At 47.5% G+C, this 20,303-nt stretch overlaps 1 protein-coding gene across 1 annotated transcript in view; it reads left to right on the top strand.

Moving 5' to 3' along the window:
- Positions 1–303: 303 nt before the first annotated feature.
- LOC139263988 (patched domain-containing protein 3-like) overlaps positions 304–20,303 on the top strand; it is a 38,711-nt gene continuing 18,711 nt past the window's right edge. The window contains exons 1-2 of the mRNA XM_070880085.1: positions 304–333; positions 12,362–13,149. Coding sequence (XP_070736186.1) covers positions 12,421–13,149 — 729 coding nt within the window. The 5' untranslated portion in view covers positions 304–333; positions 12,362–12,420. The remainder of the gene's footprint in view (positions 334–12,361; positions 13,150–20,303) is intronic.

The following is a 20,303-nucleotide window of genomic DNA, read 5'->3' on the forward strand; positions in this document are numbered from 1 at the left end:
TCCATGTTAATCAAAAACTTTACAAAATTGGGCCTCATTTAAGGACTGTTAGATTTTCAAATATGTGAATTCAATTGCATGCATAAACACTACGGAGAAAAAAAACAGGTTCATCTCTCACACTAGTGCTTATGAGTTCCGCCCTTTCCTGGAGTTTGCTTCCCCTGTGGCCAGTCACATGTCACTGATGCTGCATTTTACCTCAGTGAAACCAGAAGCAGCTTGTGCCTCTTAAGAGAAGGAAAGGCATTTCCAGTTCACAGCATTAAAAAACTTGTCAGAAATTGATCTTACTCATATGTTTCTACAATTGGAAATGTCTGCGTTCATCAGGTAGGCTTCTTTATATATTTTTGATGCTTTACCAACCTGTTTCGCCACTATAATGTTGACACAACGTTGTTAATCTGTACACATCGCCGATAAGATGGTCGAACATCTGTTGCAAACTGCAGCCATGGCAATTAGACCATTTTTTTTATTCATTAAGTTTGTTGAGTTTTTTTGTATGTTCGTAATTATTGTTAATGTGTTATAGTTTAATTGAGATACTGGGCCCAAGTTTCGGGCCGCGCCTAAAACGGCGCAGCCCGGACATGGACGCCCGTTTTTCACGCCACAAAGTGCGCCTAAAAAAAACTCACCTATTCTCCGGCTCCCTGCAGGTCCTCTGGAGCTGGGCGTGGCGCAGCATGAGCTGTGGGGCCGGAGCCAGGTCCCTGCGCTGAAAACAGTGCCGGGACCTCTGCACATGCGCGCTACAGTGGGCACGCATGTGCAGTAGCTCCAGGCGCCCAAAACTGTGGGAGGGGCCCGAAGCACGCAGTCTCTAGCCCTGGCCGAATGGCCTCACTGGGGCTGCATGGATAAGGCTCCTCCCACCCGACCGGACCCAACGCGACCCCCGCTCTCCCCATCCCCCACCGCCCCGGCGACCCGACCTCCGCCCCCCCGCCCCCGGCGACTCGACCTCTGCTTCCCCCCCCCGACCCGACCCGACCTCTACTTCCCCACCGACCCGACCCGACCCGACCTCCGCGCCCCCCTCCCCCCCCCGGATCTCCGCGACTCTCTCTCCCCCCCCCGGACCTCCGTGACCCGCCCCCCTCCCCGCCCGGACCTCCGTGACCCCCCCCCCCTCCCCGCCCGGACCTCCGCGACTCTCCCCTCTCCTCCCCGCCCGGACCTCTGCGACTCCACCCCGCGACCCCCCCCCCCCCCGAGACCCGATGCCACCTACATGTAAATCCAGCCCGAAGTCTTGGGCTCGGCCGTTCAGCCTCCTTCTCTCCCTTCCCCCCCTTCCCTCCCTCCCTCCTCTCTCCTCTCTCCTCTCTCCTCTCTCCTCTCTCCTTCTCTCCCTCCCACCCCCCCACCCCCCCTCCCCTCCCTCCTCTCTCCCCCTCCTCCCTCCTCTGTCTCCCTCCCTCCCACCTCTCTCTCCCTCCCTCCTCCCCTCCCTCCTCCCCTCCCTCCTCCCCTCCCTCCTCTCTCTCCCTCCCTCCTCTCTCCTTCCCTCCCTCCTCTCTCCTTCCCTCCCTCCCTCCTCTCTCCTTCCCTCCCTCCTCTCTCCTTCCCTCCCTCCCTCCTCTCTCCTTCCCTCCCTCCCTCCTCTCTCCTTCCCTCCCTCCCTCCTCTCTCCTTCCCTCCCTTCCTCCTCTCTCCTTCCCTCCCTCCCTCCTCTCTCCTTCCCTCCCTCCCTCCTCTCTCCTTCCCTCCCTCCCTCCTCTCTCCTTCCCTCCTCTCTCCTTCCCTCCCTCCCTCCTCTCTCCTTCCCTCCTCTCTCCTTCCCTCCCTCCCTCCTCTCTCCTTCCCTCCATCACGCCTCTCCCCCCCTTCTCCCCCTCTCCCCCCTTCTCCCCCTCCCTGCCCCCCCTTATCCTCGCCCCACCTCTCCTCCTCCCACCTCCCCACCCCCCTTCTCCCCCAACTCCTTTCTCCTTCTCCCCCTCCCCCCCTCCCACCCCCCTTCTCCCCCTCCCCTCGCTGTCAGAAACACAGACACAGACAGACAGAGAGTGAGAGACACACACACAGACAGACAGAGAAATAGAGACACTGACAGAGACACACTGGGGGGGCTGTCCCAGCACGCTGTTGGAGGACTCCCGGTTCTGCAGTCGGTAAGTAGAAAATGTTTTATTTATTGATTTTTTAATTTTTTTAAAATTTTTTATTAATTTTTTTTGATTGATTTATTGGTTGATTTATTGATGTATTTATCATTTATTATTGATGATGGCTCTTTATTTGTAAAACTGAAGTGTTTAATGTTTGTAAACTTCCCTTTAAACTCCCCCCCCCCACATTCCCTACGCCTAATTTGTAACCTACGCCTGATTTTCTAAAGTGTAGACAAGGTTTTTTCGAACGTACAAAAATCTTCACTTACTCCATTCTATGTTAGTTTGGAGTAAGTTTTCACTGCCTAAACTTTGAAAACAGGCATAAGTGGCCGGACACGCCCCCTTTTGAAAAAAGATTCTTCCAAAGTGAAACTGTTCTAACTGACTAGAACTGGAACAAACTAAATACCGCGAATTCAAATTTCTAAGATACTCCATTCTAAACCAGTTGCTCCAAAAAAACAGGAGCAACTCAGGCCGAAACTTGGCCCCACTGATCTGTGGTTGACACTGCTCTGCTTTTTGTCCCATCTGCTGTGGTGTAGTTTTAAGTTGACAAGCACTAATTGTAAGGTCAAAGCAGAAACCACAACTTGTATCAGACATCACGAGTAAGTCAGTTACAAATTGTACAAAGGTCAAATTAAAAAAATAAATTACAGAATAAAATACATCACACCTATAGTATAATTATCCTGATAGTTGCATTCTATGTGTGTGCATGCAGTATATGAGGTAACATATTCTACAGTTGTGTTTATTTCTTTATAGTTTTATGATTATCAGTGCTCTTTCCCCTCCCCCCTTCCCTTATACGTTTTATTTTATGAGTGAATATGGAAACAAGCTTAGATTTTTAACATGGTTGAACATTTTTGGCTCCAGAAGACTAAATAAAAGTAAAACCCATTGTTTAGGGAGGGGGTGGGGGTTAATATCGAGGCCCGTGTGTCCAATTTAAATTGAATTAAATTCCTGGCAGAATTTTAATGCATGAAAGCATTTTTGTTTCTGGGATATATATGTATCCTGATTGTGTAACATTTCTTAACCTTTTGCATTTACAGAGTTTTAATATATTATTTTGGTTTAAGAAGCATATTGGATTATTGCAAAAGTCTGCCTATGTACAACAGAACAGGAAGTACCAATTATACCAGTGCTTTTCAACTTGTCCTCCACACCTGTCTCTGAACATGGACATCAGTTCATTGATGCTCCAAGCTGACTCCACCCTATCTACGTCAACTTTATCCCACCATTTTGGACTCCTCCTATAGGGCTAGAGTTTCCCAAACCTGTTTTTCTGGTGCCCTCACCCGAGGTGCGCCGTTTTTGTCCACCTCCAAGCGCGTCAAAAAAAGCCGTTGGTATTCTGACCGCTCCCCAGCCTCTCTTCGGTCATGGCGCAGCGTGGCCCAATGGAGCCAGGTCCCGGCGCTGAAAACTGTGCCGGGACGTCTGCACATGCACGCTCGAGTCTGCGTGCATATGCAGTAGTTCCTGGCAGGCCGTTTCTGCAAATGTGCGCTGCAGGCTGTGTGGGAGGGGTCCTAGTCCTGGTCGAATAGGCTCCCTCATCGGCGACCTGCTGCGTTCCCTAAGGTAGGACTTCTATTTTTTATTTGTTATTTACTGATTGATTTTGGTGCTTTAGGTGCAGGGTTCCTTTTAGTTTTTTATTTGTTATTTATTGATTGCTTATTACTCATCTTCGTGCTTTACGTGCAGGGTTCCTTCTTTTTTTATTTTTTATTTATTGATTGCTTATTACTTTGGTCTTGGTGCTTTAGGTGCAGGGTTCCTTCTATTTTATTTGTTAATTAATTGCTTATTACTTTTTATGCTTTGTTTGGTGCTTTAAATGTAGTTACTTGCGCCGATTTCTTAACTCTAGGTAAGGTTTTTCTGTGCAGACAGAACTGGCAACATATGCTGGTCTAATTTAGTTTGGAGCAACTATTTTCTGGCCAAACACCTAAAACAGGGGTAAGTGGCTGGGAATGCCCCCTTTTGAAAAAAAAACTGAATTAAAAAAAAACTAACTAACTCACTTACACTGGTGCAAATTAAATGGCCAGAATTGCAACTAAATCCAGAAAAATCAAGTTGCTCCAAAAAAAACAGAGCAGCTCCTGGGGAAACTTGGGCCCATGCCTCCTCTTTATTCTCCATTTGTTACGAGGACATATCTATCTTAATTTTGCTATGTAACCATGTCTATGTAACTTATCTATGTCCATTTGTGTGCACATTTTGGCTGCCGCTCTGGACCCTCATTTCTATATCCCCTTTCTTTTCTCTTTACTTCCTCTAGGTCCCTTTCTCCTTATTATGTTCAGAATAACTCCACAAGACTGTGTTGTAAGCTCAAACCATTGTGACGGTCTCTTTGATGTAACTCCAAAGTGAGGAAGCAGCATGGTGGATTGCCTTTTATACCTGCTTGCCCAGGGTGCACAGGTGACCCTTAGGTCTCCCACAGGTGTCTTAGACATTGGTGAGGCTTGCATACATAATAATACTCCCCGCACCGCACCCCCCCCCACCCCCCCAAAGTCTTATGTGCAAGTTATTTATTGGTTGAGGCAATCTGGCGCTCTGCGTTCCCGGGTCGATCGCCTCAGTTGAAGTCCTGGCATGGGTGGATTGGTTGGATCATTGCTGCACGGCAGCACGGCTGGTCTGATCGGACTGTCGGGCATGGTGGGTTCATCCTTGTGGTTGACAGCGAGGTCGATTGCTGGTTGGGTGTGGATTATAGATGGTAAAGTCTTCTTCAAACTGTTCTTGGTTGTCAGTTTGGTCTGATCTAAGTGCTTTCTGCACATTTGCCCATTCAACAGTTTAACAACAAACACTCTATTCCCCTTCTTGGCTAAAACAGTGCCAGCAATCCATTTGGGACTATGACCGTTATTGAGAACAAACACAGGATCATTAACCTCAATGTCACGTAATACAGCCGTGCAATCATGATACACGTTGTGCCAGTGCCGCCGGGTTTCTACGTGATCATTGAGATCCGGGTGGACTAAGGAGAGCCTGGTTTTGAGTGCTCTCTTCATTAACAATTCTGCAGGGGGAACCCCGGTGACTGAGTGGGGGCGTGTCCGGTAGCTGAGCAGGACCCGAGATAACCGGGTCTGCCAGGAGCCATCCGTTACGCATTTCAAGCTCTGCTTGATAGTTTGGACTGCCCGTTCCGCTTGACCATTGGATGCGGGCTTAAATGGGGCAGACCTGACATGCTTAATGCCATTGCAGGTCATGAACTCGTTGAATCTCCGAGCTGGTGAAACACAGTTCATTGTCACTAACAAGGATGTCGGGCAAACCATGGGTGGCGAACATGGCCCTGAGGCTTTCAATGATAGCAGTGGACATACATGATGACATTATTATACATTCAATCCATTTAATATAAGTGTCCAATGCTAATAGAAACATCTTTCCTAGAAAAGGGCCAGCAAAATCTATGTGGATCCTGGACCACGGTTTGGAGGGCCGTGACCAAAGGCTCAGTGGGGCCTCCCTGGGTGCGTTACTCAACTGTGAGCAAGTGTTGCATTAATGTACGCATGACTCCAATTTGTAAGCATGACTTCATCATGATTATGCCTGGGTGGGTACTGTGTAGGTCGCGTATAAACATTTCCCTGCCTTTTTTTGGCAAAACCACGCGATTCCCCCTTAGGAGACAATCTCATTGGATGGATAATTCAAGCTTACGTCGGTGGAACAGCTTAATTTAATCTTGCATTTCCACGGAAACCACCGACCAGCTCCCATTAAGGATGCAGCTTTTTACTAGTGATAGTACAGGGTCTTGGCTAGTCCAGGTCCTGATCTGGCGAGCCGTGATGGGTGACCCCTCGCTCTCAAAAGCATCCATTACCAGAAGCAAGTCTGCGGGTTGCGCCATTTCCATCCGGTGGTGGGCAATGGTAGCCGACTGAGGGCATCAGCCCAGTTCTCAGTGCCTGGTCTGTGGCGGATTACATAGTCATACGCAGACAATGTTAGTGCCCATCTTTGGATGCGGGACGAAGCATTGGTGTTGATACTTTTGCTTTCTGAGAGCAGTTTGCAGTCGGTTTCGAGCTCGAACCGGAGTCCAAATAAGTATTGGTGCATTTTCTTATCCCCGTATACACATGCCAATGCTTCTTTCTCAACCATACTGCAGGCTCTTTCGGCCTTGGATAAACTTCTGGATGCATATGCAACCGGTTGCAGTTTGCCTGACACATTTGCCTGCTGTAACACACAACCGACCCCATACGACGACGCATCACAAGCTAGTACTAAACATTTACATGGGTCATAAAATACAAGTAACTTGTTAGAGCATAGCAGGTTTCTGGCCTTATTAAAGGCTGTCTCTTGAGATTTACCCCAAACCCAGTCGTCACCTTTGCGTAGCAATAGATGCAAAGGTTCCAGCAAAGTGCTCAACTCCAGTAGAAAGTTACCAAAATAGTTGAGGAGTCCCAGGAACGAACACAGCTCCGTCACATTCTGTGGTCTGGGTGCATTCTTGATGGCCTCCGTCTTGGAGTCCGTGGGTCTGATGCCGTCTGCCACAATCTTTCTCTCCAGAAATTCGACCTCCAGAAAACACACTTGGAGCATTTCAGCCTGAGTCCCACTCTGTCCAGTCGCTTTAGAACCTCTTCCAGGTTGTGCAAGTGTTCGGTGGTGTTGCGACCAGTGATTAAGATGTCGTCCTGGAACACTATGGTGCATGGAACCGATTTCAGCAGGCTCTCCATGTTCCTCTGGAAGATGGCCGCAGCCGAGCGAATTCCAAAGGGGCATCTGTGGTACACGAACAGTCCTTTGTGCGTGTTGTTGCATGTCAATTTCTTTGACGGTTGAGCCAGCTCCTGTGTCAAGTAAGCAGAGGTTAGATCTAGCTTGGTGAACGACTTTCCCCCTGCTAGCGTTGCGAATAGGTCCTCCGCTTTAGGTAGTGGGTACTGGTCCTGTAACGAGACTCGGTTGATCATTACCTTGTAGTCCCCGTAGATTCTGACCGTCCCATCGCTCTTTAGCACTGGCACGATTGGATTGGCCCACTCGTTGTACTCGACTGTCGATATGATTCCCTCTTGTTGAAGTCTGTCCAGCTCGATCTCGACTTTCTCTCGCATCATATATGGGACTTCTAGGACCTTATGATGATCGAGCCATGCCCCAGGAACAAGATGGATCTGCACCTTATCAATGCCTGGCTCAAATAGCGCCGGGAAATGTTTAGCATCTGGGCGCATGAGGCATCATCCACCGAAGACAGTGCTTTGATGCCCAGTTCCATCGGATCTTTCCTAGCCAGCTTCTGCCGAGCAGCATTGGGCCATCACCTGGTACAATCCATAGTGGTAAATCATGCACCATTCCATCGTACGATACTTTCACTGCCGCATTGCCGATAACAGGTATGAGTTCTTTGGTGTAAGTGTGCAGCGTTGTGTGAATCGGGCTCAGTTTTGGCCTCTGTGCTTTGTTGGCAGACAGGAAGCAGAGTCGGTATAAACGGGTCCTTTTCAGAATGGCAGGCAGTGACTAATGGACTGCCGCAGGGCTCAGTGCTGGGACCCCAGCTCGTTACAATGTACATCAATGATTTGGATGAAGGAATTGAGTGTAATATATCCAAGTTTGCAGATGACACTAAACAGGGTGGTGGTGTGAGCTGTGAGGGGGGCGCTAGGAGGCTGCAGGGTGACTTGGACAGGTTAGGTGAGTGGGCAAATGCATGGCAGATGCAGTATAATGTGGATAAATGTGAGGTTATCCACTTTGGGGGCAAAAACGTGAAGGCAGAATATTATCTGATATGTTTCTATGAGATCCCCTCTCATCCTTCTAAACTCCAATGTATAAAGGCCCAGTTGATCCAGTCTCTCCTCATATGTCAGTCCTGCCATCCCGGGAATCAGCCTGGTGAACCTTCGCTGCACTCCCTCAATAGCAAGAACGTCCTTCCTCAGATTAGGAGACCAAAACTGAACACAATATTCAGGTGAGGCCTCACCAAGGTGAAGGCAGAATATTATCTGAATGGCGGCAGATTAGGAAAAGGGGAGGTGCAACGAGACCTGTGTGTCATGGTTCATTAGTCATTGAAAGTTGGCATACAGGTACAGCAGGCGGTGAAGGCGGCAAATGGTATGTTGGCCTTCATAGCTAGGTGATTTGAGTATAGGAGCAGGGAGGTCTTACTGCAGTTGTACAGGACCTTGGTGAGGCCTCACCTGAATATTGTGTTCAGTTTTGGTCTCCTAATCTGAGGAAGGACGTTCTTGCTATTGAGGGAGTGCAGCGAAGGTTCACCAGGCTGATTCCCGGGATGGCAGGACTGACATATGAGGAGAGACTGGATCAACTGGGCCTTTATACATTGGAGTTTAGAAGGATGAGAGGGGATCTCATAGAAACATATAAGATTCTGACGGGACTGAATAGGTTAGATGCGGGTAGAATGTTCCCGATGTTGGGGAAGTCCAGAACCAGGGGACACAGTCTTAAGATAAGGGGTAGGCCATTTAGGACTGAGATGAGGAGAAACTTCTTCACTCAGAGAGTTGTTAACCTGTGGAATTCCCTGCCGCAGAGAGTTGTTGATGCCAGTTCATTGGATATATTCAAGAGGGAGTTAGATATGGCCCTTATGGCTAAGGGGATCAAGGGGTATGGAGAGAAAGCAGGAAAGGGATATTGAGGGAATGATCAGCCATGATCTTATTGACTGGTGGTGCAGGCTCGAAGGGCTGAATGGCCTACTCCTGCACCTATTTTCTATGTTTCTATGTTGCCCCACAGTTTCTCAAAAGCCTTCTGGCTCATGATTGATTGACTCGCCCCCGTGTCCAATTCCATGGAGACTGGAATGCCGTTAAATTTAATTTTTAACATTATCGGAGGGCTTTTGGTGGTGAAGGTGTGTACCCCATACACTTCCTCTTCATCTTCAGGTTGAGTTGCCTCTCCTGCGCGTTCAGCATGATCTGCGCTGGATCAGTCGTCCTCTGCTTACTATGCCACGTGGTGAGTCAGAGGTCGTTTGCACATTCATTGGAGGTGCTCCATTGTTCCACAGCCCTTGCACACTAGTGCTTCAATCGACATTGATGGGCTCTATGACTGCCCCCGCAGCACCAACATGGTGTTAATGGATATGCATTCACACCCCACATCAGCCTCTGAGTCACCCTAGGCCTGGCCTCTGTGGTCGTGTAGGCCCTGCCATGTACAGTTCTGCCTGCTGAAGGCATTATTTTATGCACAGTACTTGCCAGTGAGCTTCAACGCTGTGAAGATATCTGTTTCGTGTTGTCGTTTGTGGATATGAAAGCCTGGGCTATCGTCATGGCCTTGCTCAGATCTAGAGATTCGGCAGACAGCAGTTTGCGAAGAATGACCTCGTGTCCGATTCCAAGCATGAAAAAGTTCCGCAACATTTCCCCTAAAGATCCGGAAAATTCGCATTGTCCTGCAAGGCGTCTTAGATCGGTGACAAAGCTCGCCACGTTCTGGCCCTCGGAGCGATGGTGCGTGTAAAAGCGATACCTGGCCATTAGGATGCTCTCCTTCGGCTTGAGGTGTTCCCAAACCAGCGTGCATAGCTCTGTATAAGTCCTGTCCATTGGTTTGACCGGTGCCAGCAGATCTTTTGACGAGGCCATATATCGAAGACCCACATACGGTGAGAAAAATCACCCTGCGCTTGACTGCCGTCTCTGCCGTGTCCAGCTCGTTGGCCATGAAGTTCTGGTCAAGATGCTCAACAAAAGCTTTCCAATCATCACCCTCAACAAATCTCTCAAGAATACCAATGGCAGTGTGAAAGTTTGTGATCTGTAACTCGTCGCCAATTATTATGTTCAGAATAACTTCACAAGACTGTTGTAAGCTCAAACCATTGTGACCTTGGTCTCTTTAATGTAATTCCAAAGTGAGGAAGCAGCATGGTGGATTGCCTTTTTTACCTGCATGCTCCAAGGTGCACAGGTGACCCTTAGGTCTCCCATAGGTGTGCCCCCTGGTGGCAAGTCTTACACATTGGTGAGGTTTGCATACATAACAGTCCTGTTGTCATGCCTCCTTTCATTTCTCTCCTCTTGGGTGCTCTGCCCCCCTCCCAATCCGTACCCCAACGCTTCAGCACTCCTTGACCATCGTACTTTCCTGCTGCCATCCCAGGCTTGAATCCCTCTTAGATAAGCGCAAAGCTTCTCTTTATGCCTCCCTTGGCATCCTCCGAAGGGCCCATCGAGACACTTGTCTCTACTTCATTACGAGCAGCAACCCAATCTTCCCTTTCCTACTCTCTTAACGACCTTCCCGCCCAGCACATCTGCTGTGGGCTAATCTTGCCAGTCCCCTACCTGTCCCATTCACCCCTCCCAGGGCTGGCCCTTTGGACTCTCCCAGTGGATCAGCTATCATCACCCCTCTCCACATCACCCTCCTGAATGCCCATTCACGTGTGAACAAGATCCTTGCCATCTGTGAGCTTATTGTGGATGATTGCATAGACATCATGGCCATGATGGAATCTTGGCTGACGGCCTCCTTAATGAAGCCTCCCTGCCTGGCTATACCTTCCACCATTTGCCCTGTTCACCCATCATCCCTGTGCTCACTGATCGACTCCCGGTCCAGCAATGCCTCGATCTTAAAATTCTCATTCTTGTTTTCAATCCCTCACTATCTCTGTAACGTCCTCTAGCCCTACAACCCTCTGAGATCACTGTGCATCCTTGATTTTAATCACTCCACCATTGGCGGCTGTGCCATCAGCTGCTAGACCCTAGGCCCCTGAATTCCCTCCCTCAGATGAGGGGACTTAGATAAAGGGACCGTGTATAATGTATCCAAATTTGCTGATGATGCAAAGCTATGTGGGATAATAAGGTAAGAGGTAGACTCAAAGAGGCTGCAAAGAGATATAGACCAATTAAGTGATTGGGCAAGAAGGTGGCACATGGAGTATAATTTGTGGAAGTGTGAAATTATCCACTTTGGTAGGAAAAATGGAAAAGCAGAAGATTTGTTAAAAAGTGAGAGACTAGTAAATGTTGGTATTCAGAGGGATTTGGGTGTCTTTGTACATGTATCACAGAAAGTTAACATGCATGTACAGCAAGTAATTCGGAAGGAAAATTGAATGTTAGCCTTTATTACAAGGGGGTTGGATATTAGAGTAAGGAAGTCTTGCTGCAATTATATAGTGCTTTGGTGAGATTGCACCTGGAGCACTGTGTACATTTTTACTCTCCTTATCTAAGGAAGGATATACTTGCCTTAGAAGGGGTGCAATGAAGGTTCACTAGATTGATTCCTGGGATGAGAGGGCTGTACTATGAGAAGAGATTGAGTAGAACAGGCCTATATACTCTGGAGTTTAGACAAATCAGAGATGATCTCATTGAAACATATACAATTCTTAGAGGGCTTGACAGGGTATACGTTGAGAGGCTGTTTCCTATGGCTGGAGAATCTAGAACAAGGTGTCATAATCTCAGTATACAGGGTCAGCCATTTAGGACTGAGATGACAAGAAATGTCTTCACCCAGAGAGTTGTGAATCTATGGAATTCTCTACCCTAGCGGGCTGTGGATGATCAGTCGTTCAGTATATTCAAGACTGAAATTGATAGATTCTTGAGCAGTAAGAGAATCAAGGGATATGGGGATAGGGCGGGAAAGTGTTGATGTAGAAGTTCAGCCATGATCTTATTGAATGGCGGAGCAGGCTAGAGGGGCTTTATGACCTACTCCTGCTTTTATTTCTTATTTTATTATGATCTTATGTTAAACCTATCCACCGCTCTACCTTTAAGATGCTCCTTAGAACCTCTTTAACCAAGCTTTGGTCACCTGTCCTAATATCTCCTTATGTGGCTCAACGTCAAATTTTGTTTGGTGACCCTCCCATGAAGCACCTTGGGACATTTTACGATGCTAAGGTTGCTATATAAATGTAAGTTGTTGTTGTTGATGATATACTTGTGATGGTCAAATTTTATCAGTTCCTAGCTCCTGTTACTGAATTGAGCCCAATCATGGGTAACCAGAATGGTGGATAATTTTTCTGCCCAGAGATTTCTAATTCAGAATTGGTTATTCTGCTGACAGGTTTTACGCATTCTATGATGTAACCCAAATGTAAAAATCTATGTTATGAAAATCAGTTTCTATCACTTATTCCTGTCTTTGTCTTACAGAACATTGAGTTTGCTGAGTTGAAAGTCTTGGGACCAAAGCTTCAGTTCTAATTTTTATTATGGCTTGGTGTCAGACGGACTGTATTGAAAAACCTCTCTGTACAGCATTCAGGAAACTGGGAACTTGTGTTGGTCAAAACCCCTGGTGGTTCTTGCTGATTCCTCTGTTTGTTTCTGGAGGAGTAGGGGCAGGATTTTGTTTTTTTGATCAAAATGAAAGCAATAACATAGAGGATCAGTTCACTCCTATTAATGGGCCAGCAAAGTCTGAAAGAGAATTTATTAAAGAACATTTTCCTACCAATGATTCTCAATCCTTCTCCAGACAGAGGCTTTACACAGAGGGGACATTTGCCTCGTTCATTGCTGTTTCAAAAGATGGCAACATCCTTACAAAAGTAGCATTTGAAGAGATTCTATCACTTGATAAAAAAGTCAAAGACTTTCAATTTTATGACAATGGCACTGCCTACAATTATTCTAATCTTTGTGCAAAAATAGGAGGTACGTGTTTCTCAAATGCACTCTTAGATTTGGTAAATTATAATTCCTATCTGGTTGAGAACACAAATATTTCTTACCCAATAGCAAATCATGCTTTTATTGCTATTATATTGGGTGGTATTGAGTTAGATGAAATTGGAACTGTTATCAAAAAGGCAAAAGCTTTTAGGCTGCATTATCCTTTAAGAGAAGATGATGAAAATTTGAAGAGACTCAGTTTACTGTGGATTGAGAAGTTTCTTAGTGAATTCCCAATGGAACTTACACATTCAACACATATTGAGGTAAGATTTTAAAATAAGAATATTAAACTATTTTGGAGAACACCCTCTCTTATGATGTTCCCCAGGGTCGTTACTAGGACCACTGCTTTTCTCGATATATATTAATGATTTGGATGTGGGTGTACAGGACACAATTTCAAAATTTGCAGATGACACAAAACTTGGATGTAAAGTGCGCAGTGAGGAGGATAGTGATAGACTTCAAGAGGACATAGACAGTCTGATTATGGGATGTGCGGACACGTGGCAGATAAAATTTAAAGCAGAAAAGTGCGAGGTGATACATTTTGGTAGGAAGAACAAGGAGAAACAATATAAAATAAAGGGAACAATTCTAAAGGGTGTGCATGAACAGAGAGAGTTGGGGGTATATATTGTTGAAAATGGCAGAGCAGGTTGAGAAAGCGATCAAAAAGCATACGGTATCTTGGGCTTAATAAATAGAGGCATAGATTACAAAAGCAAGGAAGTTATGATGAACCTTTATAAAACACTGGTTCAGCCTCAACTAGAGTATTGTGTCCAATTCTGGGCGCCGCCTGTTAGGAAGGATGTGAAGGCCTTAGAGAGGGTGCAGAAAAGATTTACAAGAATGGTTCTCGCGATGAGGGACTTCAGTTACATAGATAAACTGGAGAAGCTAGGGTTGTTCTCCTAAGAGAAGAGAAGGTTGAGAGGAGATTTGATAGAGGTGTTCAAAATCATGAGGAATCTAGACAGAATAGATAGAGAGAAACTGTTCCCATTGGCGGAAGGGTCAAGAAGCAGAGGGCACAGATTTAAGGCGATAATGCAGCGAGTGGTTAGGATCTGGAATGCACTGCCTGAAAGGATGGTGGAGGCAGATTCAATCGTGGCTTTCAAAAGGAATTGGAAAATTACTAAAAGAAAAAAAAATTTGCAGGGCTACGGGGAAAGGGTGAGGGAATGGGACTAGCTGAAGTGCTCTTGCAGAGAGCCAGCTTGGGCTCGATGGGCCTAGTGGCCTCCTTCTGTGCTGTAACCATTCTATGCTTCTATGATTCTTCCACCAGCAGAATTTGGCCTTCTGCTGCAATGGGAAAAATTCTATTTAGTTTCCTGTCACATTTTTAAATTCACTATTTATCCTTGTAAATATAAAGTTGAGATATTTGGAAAGTAATAATCTGCCTGTGACAAGCCTGAAAATTTTCCAAATGCGTACAATTCTTTTGAAAATACTACATTTCAAAAAAATTGCAACTTTATCACATTACAATGAGAATTGGTACAGGGATGTGTAACAGTGCAGTGCTGAGGGAGTGCTGCACTGTTGGCGATGCCATCTTTCGGTTGAGATGTTAAACCCAAGCCCGGTCTGCTCTCTCAGATGGACCTAAAAGATCCCATGACATTATTTTGAAGAACAGAAGGGGAGTTATCTCCAGTGTCCTGGCCAATATTTCATAGGCAGTCCCTCGGAATCGAGGAAGACTTACTTCCACTCTAAAAATGACTTCTTAGGTGACTGAACAGTCCAATATGAGAACCACAGTCCCTGTCACAGGTGGGACAGACAGTCGTTGAGGGAAAGGGTGGGTGGGACTGGTTTGCCGCACGTTCTTTCCGCTGCCTGAGCTTGGTTTCTGCATGCTCTCGCCGATGAAACTCAAGGTGCTCAGCGCCCTCTTCGATGCACTTCCTCCACTTAGGGTGGTCTTTGGCCAGGGACTCCCAGGTGGAGGTGGGGATGTTTCACTTTGAGGGTGGCCATGAAAAGTTTCCCCTGTCCACCTTTGGCTCGTTTGCCATGAAGGAGTTCGGAGTAGAGCGCTTGCTTTGGGAATCTTGTGTCAGGCATGCCAACAATGTGGCCTGCCCAGCGGAGCTGATCGAGTGTGGTCAGTGCTTCAATGCTGGGGATGTTGGCCTGGTCGAGGTGCATCTGTCCTCCCAGAGGATTTGCAGGATCTTGTGGAGACATCGTTGGTGGTATTTCTCCAGCGATTTGAGATGTCTACTGTATATGGTCCATGTCTCCGAGCCATACAGGAGGGCAGGTATTGTAGACCATGAGCTTGGTGGCAGATTTGAGGGCCAGACCTTCGAACACTCTTTTCCTCAGGCGGCCGAAGGCTGAACTGGCGCAATGGAGGCGGTGTTGAATCTCGTCGTCAAAGTCTGCCCTTGTTGATAAGAGGCTCCCGAGGTATGGGAAATGATCCATGTTGTCCAGGGCCTCGCTGTGGATTGTGATGATTGGGAACAGTGCTGTGTGGTGGGGACAGGTTGGTGGAGGACCTAATTCTTACGGATGTTTAGTGTAAGGCCCATGCTTTTGCACGCCTCAGTGAAGATGTTGACTATGTCCTGGAGTTCAGCCTAAGTATGTGCGCAGACGGAGGCATTGTCCGGGTTCCGTAGCTCGACGACAGAGGTTGGCTCGGTCTTGGATCTGGCCTGGAGACGACGAAGGTTAAACAGGGTTCCCACTGGTTCTGTCATTTAGTTCCACTCCAGTGGGGAGCTTGTTGAGTGTGAGGTGGAACATGGCAGCAAGGAAGATTGAGAAGAAGGTTGGTGCGATGATACAGCCTTGTTTGACCCCGGTCGGACGTGGATTGGGTCTGTAATGGATCCGTTCATAAGGATCATGGCTTGCATGTCGTCGTGGAGCAGGCAGAGGCTGGTGACGAACTTTTGGGGGGCAGCCGAAACAGAGGAGGACGCTCCATAGACCCTCGCGATTGACAATGTCAAAGGCCTTTGTAAGGTCAAAGAAGGCCATGTACAAGGGTTGTTGCTGTTCCCTGCATTTTTCTTGTAGCTGTTGCGCTGTAAAATTCATGTCTGTTGTACGCCGTAGGGGACGAAATCCGCACTGCGACTCCGGGAGGAGCTCCACAGGCACAGGGAGAAGACGGTTGAGGAGGATTCTAGCGACGACTTTCCCAGTGATTGATAACAGGGAGATTCTTCTGTAGTTGCTGCAGTCGGACTTGTCCCCTTTTTTAAAGATGGTCATGATCACTGCATCTCTGAGATCTCCTGGCATGCTCTCCTCCCTCCAGATGAGAGAGATGAGGTCATGCAATCGCGCCAACAGTGCCTCTCCACCATACTTCAGTGTCTCAGCAGGAATTCCAGCCGCTCCCGTAGCCTTGTTGCTTAAGCTGTCTTATGGCTTTTTTTACCTTTGCAGGACAATGGTTTTACTGAGGTAGTGGCGGGTAGCATGCTGCGGAATGGAGTCGAGAACGCTCCAGTCAAAGGCAGAGTCTCGGTTGAGGAGATCTTCGAAGTGCTCCTTCCAGTGGGCCCTGACTGCCTCAGTGTCCTTGATGAGTGTCTCTCCGTTTTTGGCCAGCAGTGGGGTTGGGCCCTTGGGAGTTTGATCCGTAGGTGGCCTTGACTGCGGTAAAGAATCCTCGCACATCATGGCTGTCGGCCAGCTGCTGTATCTTTGTGCTTTCTCCACCCACCATCTGTTCTTTAGGTCACGGGTTTTTTATTGGACCTCGGCCTTAAGCTGCCTGTAATGCTGCCTTGCCTCCCGAGTTGGGTTATTGTTTTAGGCTCAGAAATGCCTTGCGCTTGCGATCTATTAGCTCTTGGATTTCCTGGTCATTCTCATCAAACCAGTCCTGATGTTTCCTGGTTGAGTGACCGAGCGTCTCTTCGCAGACACTGGTTATGGAGGCCCGTAGGGCAGACCAAGCAATGTGTGCATTCTGTGTCTCGGGGCCATCAAGGCATGCCAGGTTAGCAGTGAAGCGCTGGCTGTATAGGGCTCTCTTAGTTGTATTTCTGAGTGCCCTGGCATTGACTTTTTTGCGGCACTGCTTCTGCTGCCGTCGCCGCTTTGGGGCTATGTTGATGTTAATGATGGAACTGTTTAGGCGGTAGTCCGTCCAGCAGTCATCAGCTCCTGTCATGACGCGGGTGATGTGCACATCCTTGCGATCCCTGGTTCGGACGATGACATAGTCGAGCAGGTGCCAGTGTTTGGAGCGAGGGTGTTGCCACAATGCCTTGTATTTGTCCCTCTGGTGGAACAAGGTGTTGGTGATGACAAGTTCATGTTCTAGACATTTTGTCAGGAGCAGGATACCGCGGGAGTTGGTTTTCTCTACCCCTTCTCTACCGATCACGGCTCCCCAGAGGTCTGTGTCCTTGCCGACCCTGGCATTGAAGTCACCGAGGAGGATTAGTTTGTTGTCCACAGGGACGCGGGACAGGGATTTTTCGAGGCTGGAGTAAAAACCCTCTTTGGTCTCATATGTCACATCGAATGTTGGGGCGTATGCACTGATGACTGGGGCGCATTGATTCCGGGATAGGGTGAGTCGGAGAATCATGAGATGTTTGTTAATCCCACAGGGGGAGTCTTTGAAGTGGTCGACCAGCTCATTTTTGACAGCGAAACTGACTCCGTGGAGGCGGCGTTCTTCCTCTGGTTTCCCTTTCCAGAAGAAGGTGTAACTTCCACCCTGTTCCTTGAGCTGGCCTTCCCCTGCCTGCTGGGTCTCGCTTAGGGTGGCGATGTCGACATCGAAGCGGCTAAGTTCCTGGACAACTAGGCAGTGCGGCGTTCCGGCCTGTCGCTGTTGGAGTTGTCCTTGAGGGTCCTGCCGTTCCAGGTCTCAAACTTCATGTTAAAGGAGTGGAAGATGCCTGTGCGTGAGTTCTTTTAACGTTGGGTGGTCGTTGCCCACCGGCTACCACACGGGCTTAGCTGAGCAAGGTCTTGGTCCAGTGGCAAGGGGGTCCAAAATGACTGGAGACCAGGCACTGCTGTATGAGCCTAGTTGCCTACGGTGAGATGCGGGCCGTAAGCTTGGCGCTGAGTAGCGTCCTTTGGTGAGATGGTAGGTGATCCGAGGTTTGACTGGGGGCAGGCATCGGGAAGGTCAATGGTCCATTTTTGGGGTGGTGTTCAGAGTGGAAGGAGGCCAGGGTGGTCACAGCCATTGTGATCACCACGTGCTGGAGAAGAAGAGGCCAGGTCGTCAGTTGATTTATCTCTCAATCAGCATCACGAAAAGCAGATTATCTGGTCAGTATCACATCCTAAGGTCATGAAAGATGCTATATAAATGCAAGTCTTTCTTTTCTTCTTTTTCAAAATAATAAAGGGAGGTCCTGAAAATGTCCACATATTTATACCATTGCCTTACTGACCTGAAGTTTTACTTACATTTTATCAAACTATTTTAAAAATGTTTTGGAAACCAGCTGTGCCTTTGTCTAAGTATATGCAGCATTGTTTACAGTGCATATATTGTTTGCATCAGGCAAGGAACTTCTAAAACATATTTTTAAAGGTCGATGAGTCAGGTTCGATCAAATCAAAGTTAAATTGTTAATACGTTTTCAGCAAGGCAGAGTTAGCCATCATTTGCTGAACCAGGATTGTCATATTACATTGGATGAAACCTATGTAATTGTCATTTATATATCCAGCATAAATTTTCCAACTTCTTCTGTGGTCCTCACTCAACGGGTAATAGAAATCTGGAAAACTTCTTGATGCTGGGTCAAATGAGGCTTTCAAGATTGAGATCGATAGATCTTTGTTATGTGAGGGTATCAAGGAATGTGGACCAAAGGTGAGTAAATGGGGTTGAGGTCCAGATAAATCAGCCTTGACCTAATTGAATGGCTGAACAGGCTCGAGGGGCTAAATGGCCTTTTCCTGTCACTATGTCCCAAGTAGGTCAAATTTATGTGAGATCTGTGTTCCATTCGCAACTCCTCAGATAATGAAGCAGTCCATGCCTGCATGCAGCAAGACCTGGGCAACATTCAGGCTTGGGCTGATAAGTGCCAGGCAATGACCATCTCCAACAAGCAGGAGTCTAACCACCTCCCCTTGACATTCAACGGTATTACCATTGCCGAATCCCCCACCATCTATAAGAATAAGAACACAAGAAATACAAGTAGACCATACTGCCCCTCGAGCCTTCTCCGCCATTCAATATGATCGTGGCTGATCTGATCTTGGCCTCAACTCTACTTTACTCTCTGTTCCTCATAACCCTTGACTCCCCTACCTCAACATCCTGAGGGTCACCATTCACAGGAAACTTAACTGGACCAGCCACATAGAAACATAGAAGCATAGAAAATAGGTGCAGGAATAGGCCATTCAGCCCTTTGAGTCTGTACCACCATTCAATAAGATCATGGCTGATCATTCACCTCAGTATCCCTTTCCTGCTTTCTCTCCATACCCCTTCATCCCTTTAGCCATCAGGGCCATATCTAACTCCCTCTTGAGTATATCTAACGAACTGGCTTCAACAACTCTCTGCGGTAGAGAATTCCACAGGTTAACAACTGTCTGAGTGAAGAAGTTAATATGTCCTTACTATACAGTATAAATGCACACGAGGCCCATACTTGAGCGAAGATCACTCTGACCAGTTACCTTAATTACCAAGACCTCAAGAGACAGACAGTGGGTGTAGCTTTCCCTTTTATACCGGAAAGTCCAGGTTAGGAGTGTCTCCCACAAGTTCGCCTTGTGGTCAGTGTTCTCAAGGTGTACAACTTAGGTCAGGTTATACATGGGTTACAATGACAGTTGAATACATGACATCACCGCGCCCCCCCCCCCCCCACCCCCAAGGTCTTATTGGGATCACAGGTTAAGTTTCTCTGGTGGTTTATGCTCCCTTGTAGAGCGCCTGAGTTGGGGCTCCGGTTGTTTGGCGCTGGCCTGAGTGTCTGCTGTTTGCGGTGCCTCAGGCCTGTCCGGACTGCCCACAGTGACTGGGCTCTCCTCCACTTGGTTCCGGTGTTCGGTCACCTGTGGTGGAGTAAACTCTATGTCGTGTTCTTCCTCTGCTTCTTCTACGGGGTTGCTGAACCTCCTTTTAGTTTGATCCACGTGTTTGCGGCAGATTTGTCCATTGGTAAGTTTAACTACCAAAACCCTATTCCTCTCTTTGGCAATCACAGTGCCTGCAATCCATTTGGGCCCTGCAGTGTAATTAAGGACAAAAACAGGGTCATTGACATCAATACATCGCGCCCTCGCATTCCTGTCATGGTAGTCACATTGTGACTGATGCCTGCTCTCAACAATTTCTTTCATAGTAGGATGTATAAGGGATAACCTGGTTTTGAACGTCCTTTTCATTAGCAGCTCTGCGGGTGGAACCCCTGTGAGCGAGTGTGGTTGGGAT

Source organism: Pristiophorus japonicus, chromosome 5 (assembly GCF_044704955.1).
Source record: "Pristiophorus japonicus isolate sPriJap1 chromosome 5, sPriJap1.hap1, whole genome shotgun sequence".
NCBI classification, from domain to species: Eukaryota; Metazoa; Chordata; class Chondrichthyes; family Pristiophoridae; genus Pristiophorus; species Pristiophorus japonicus.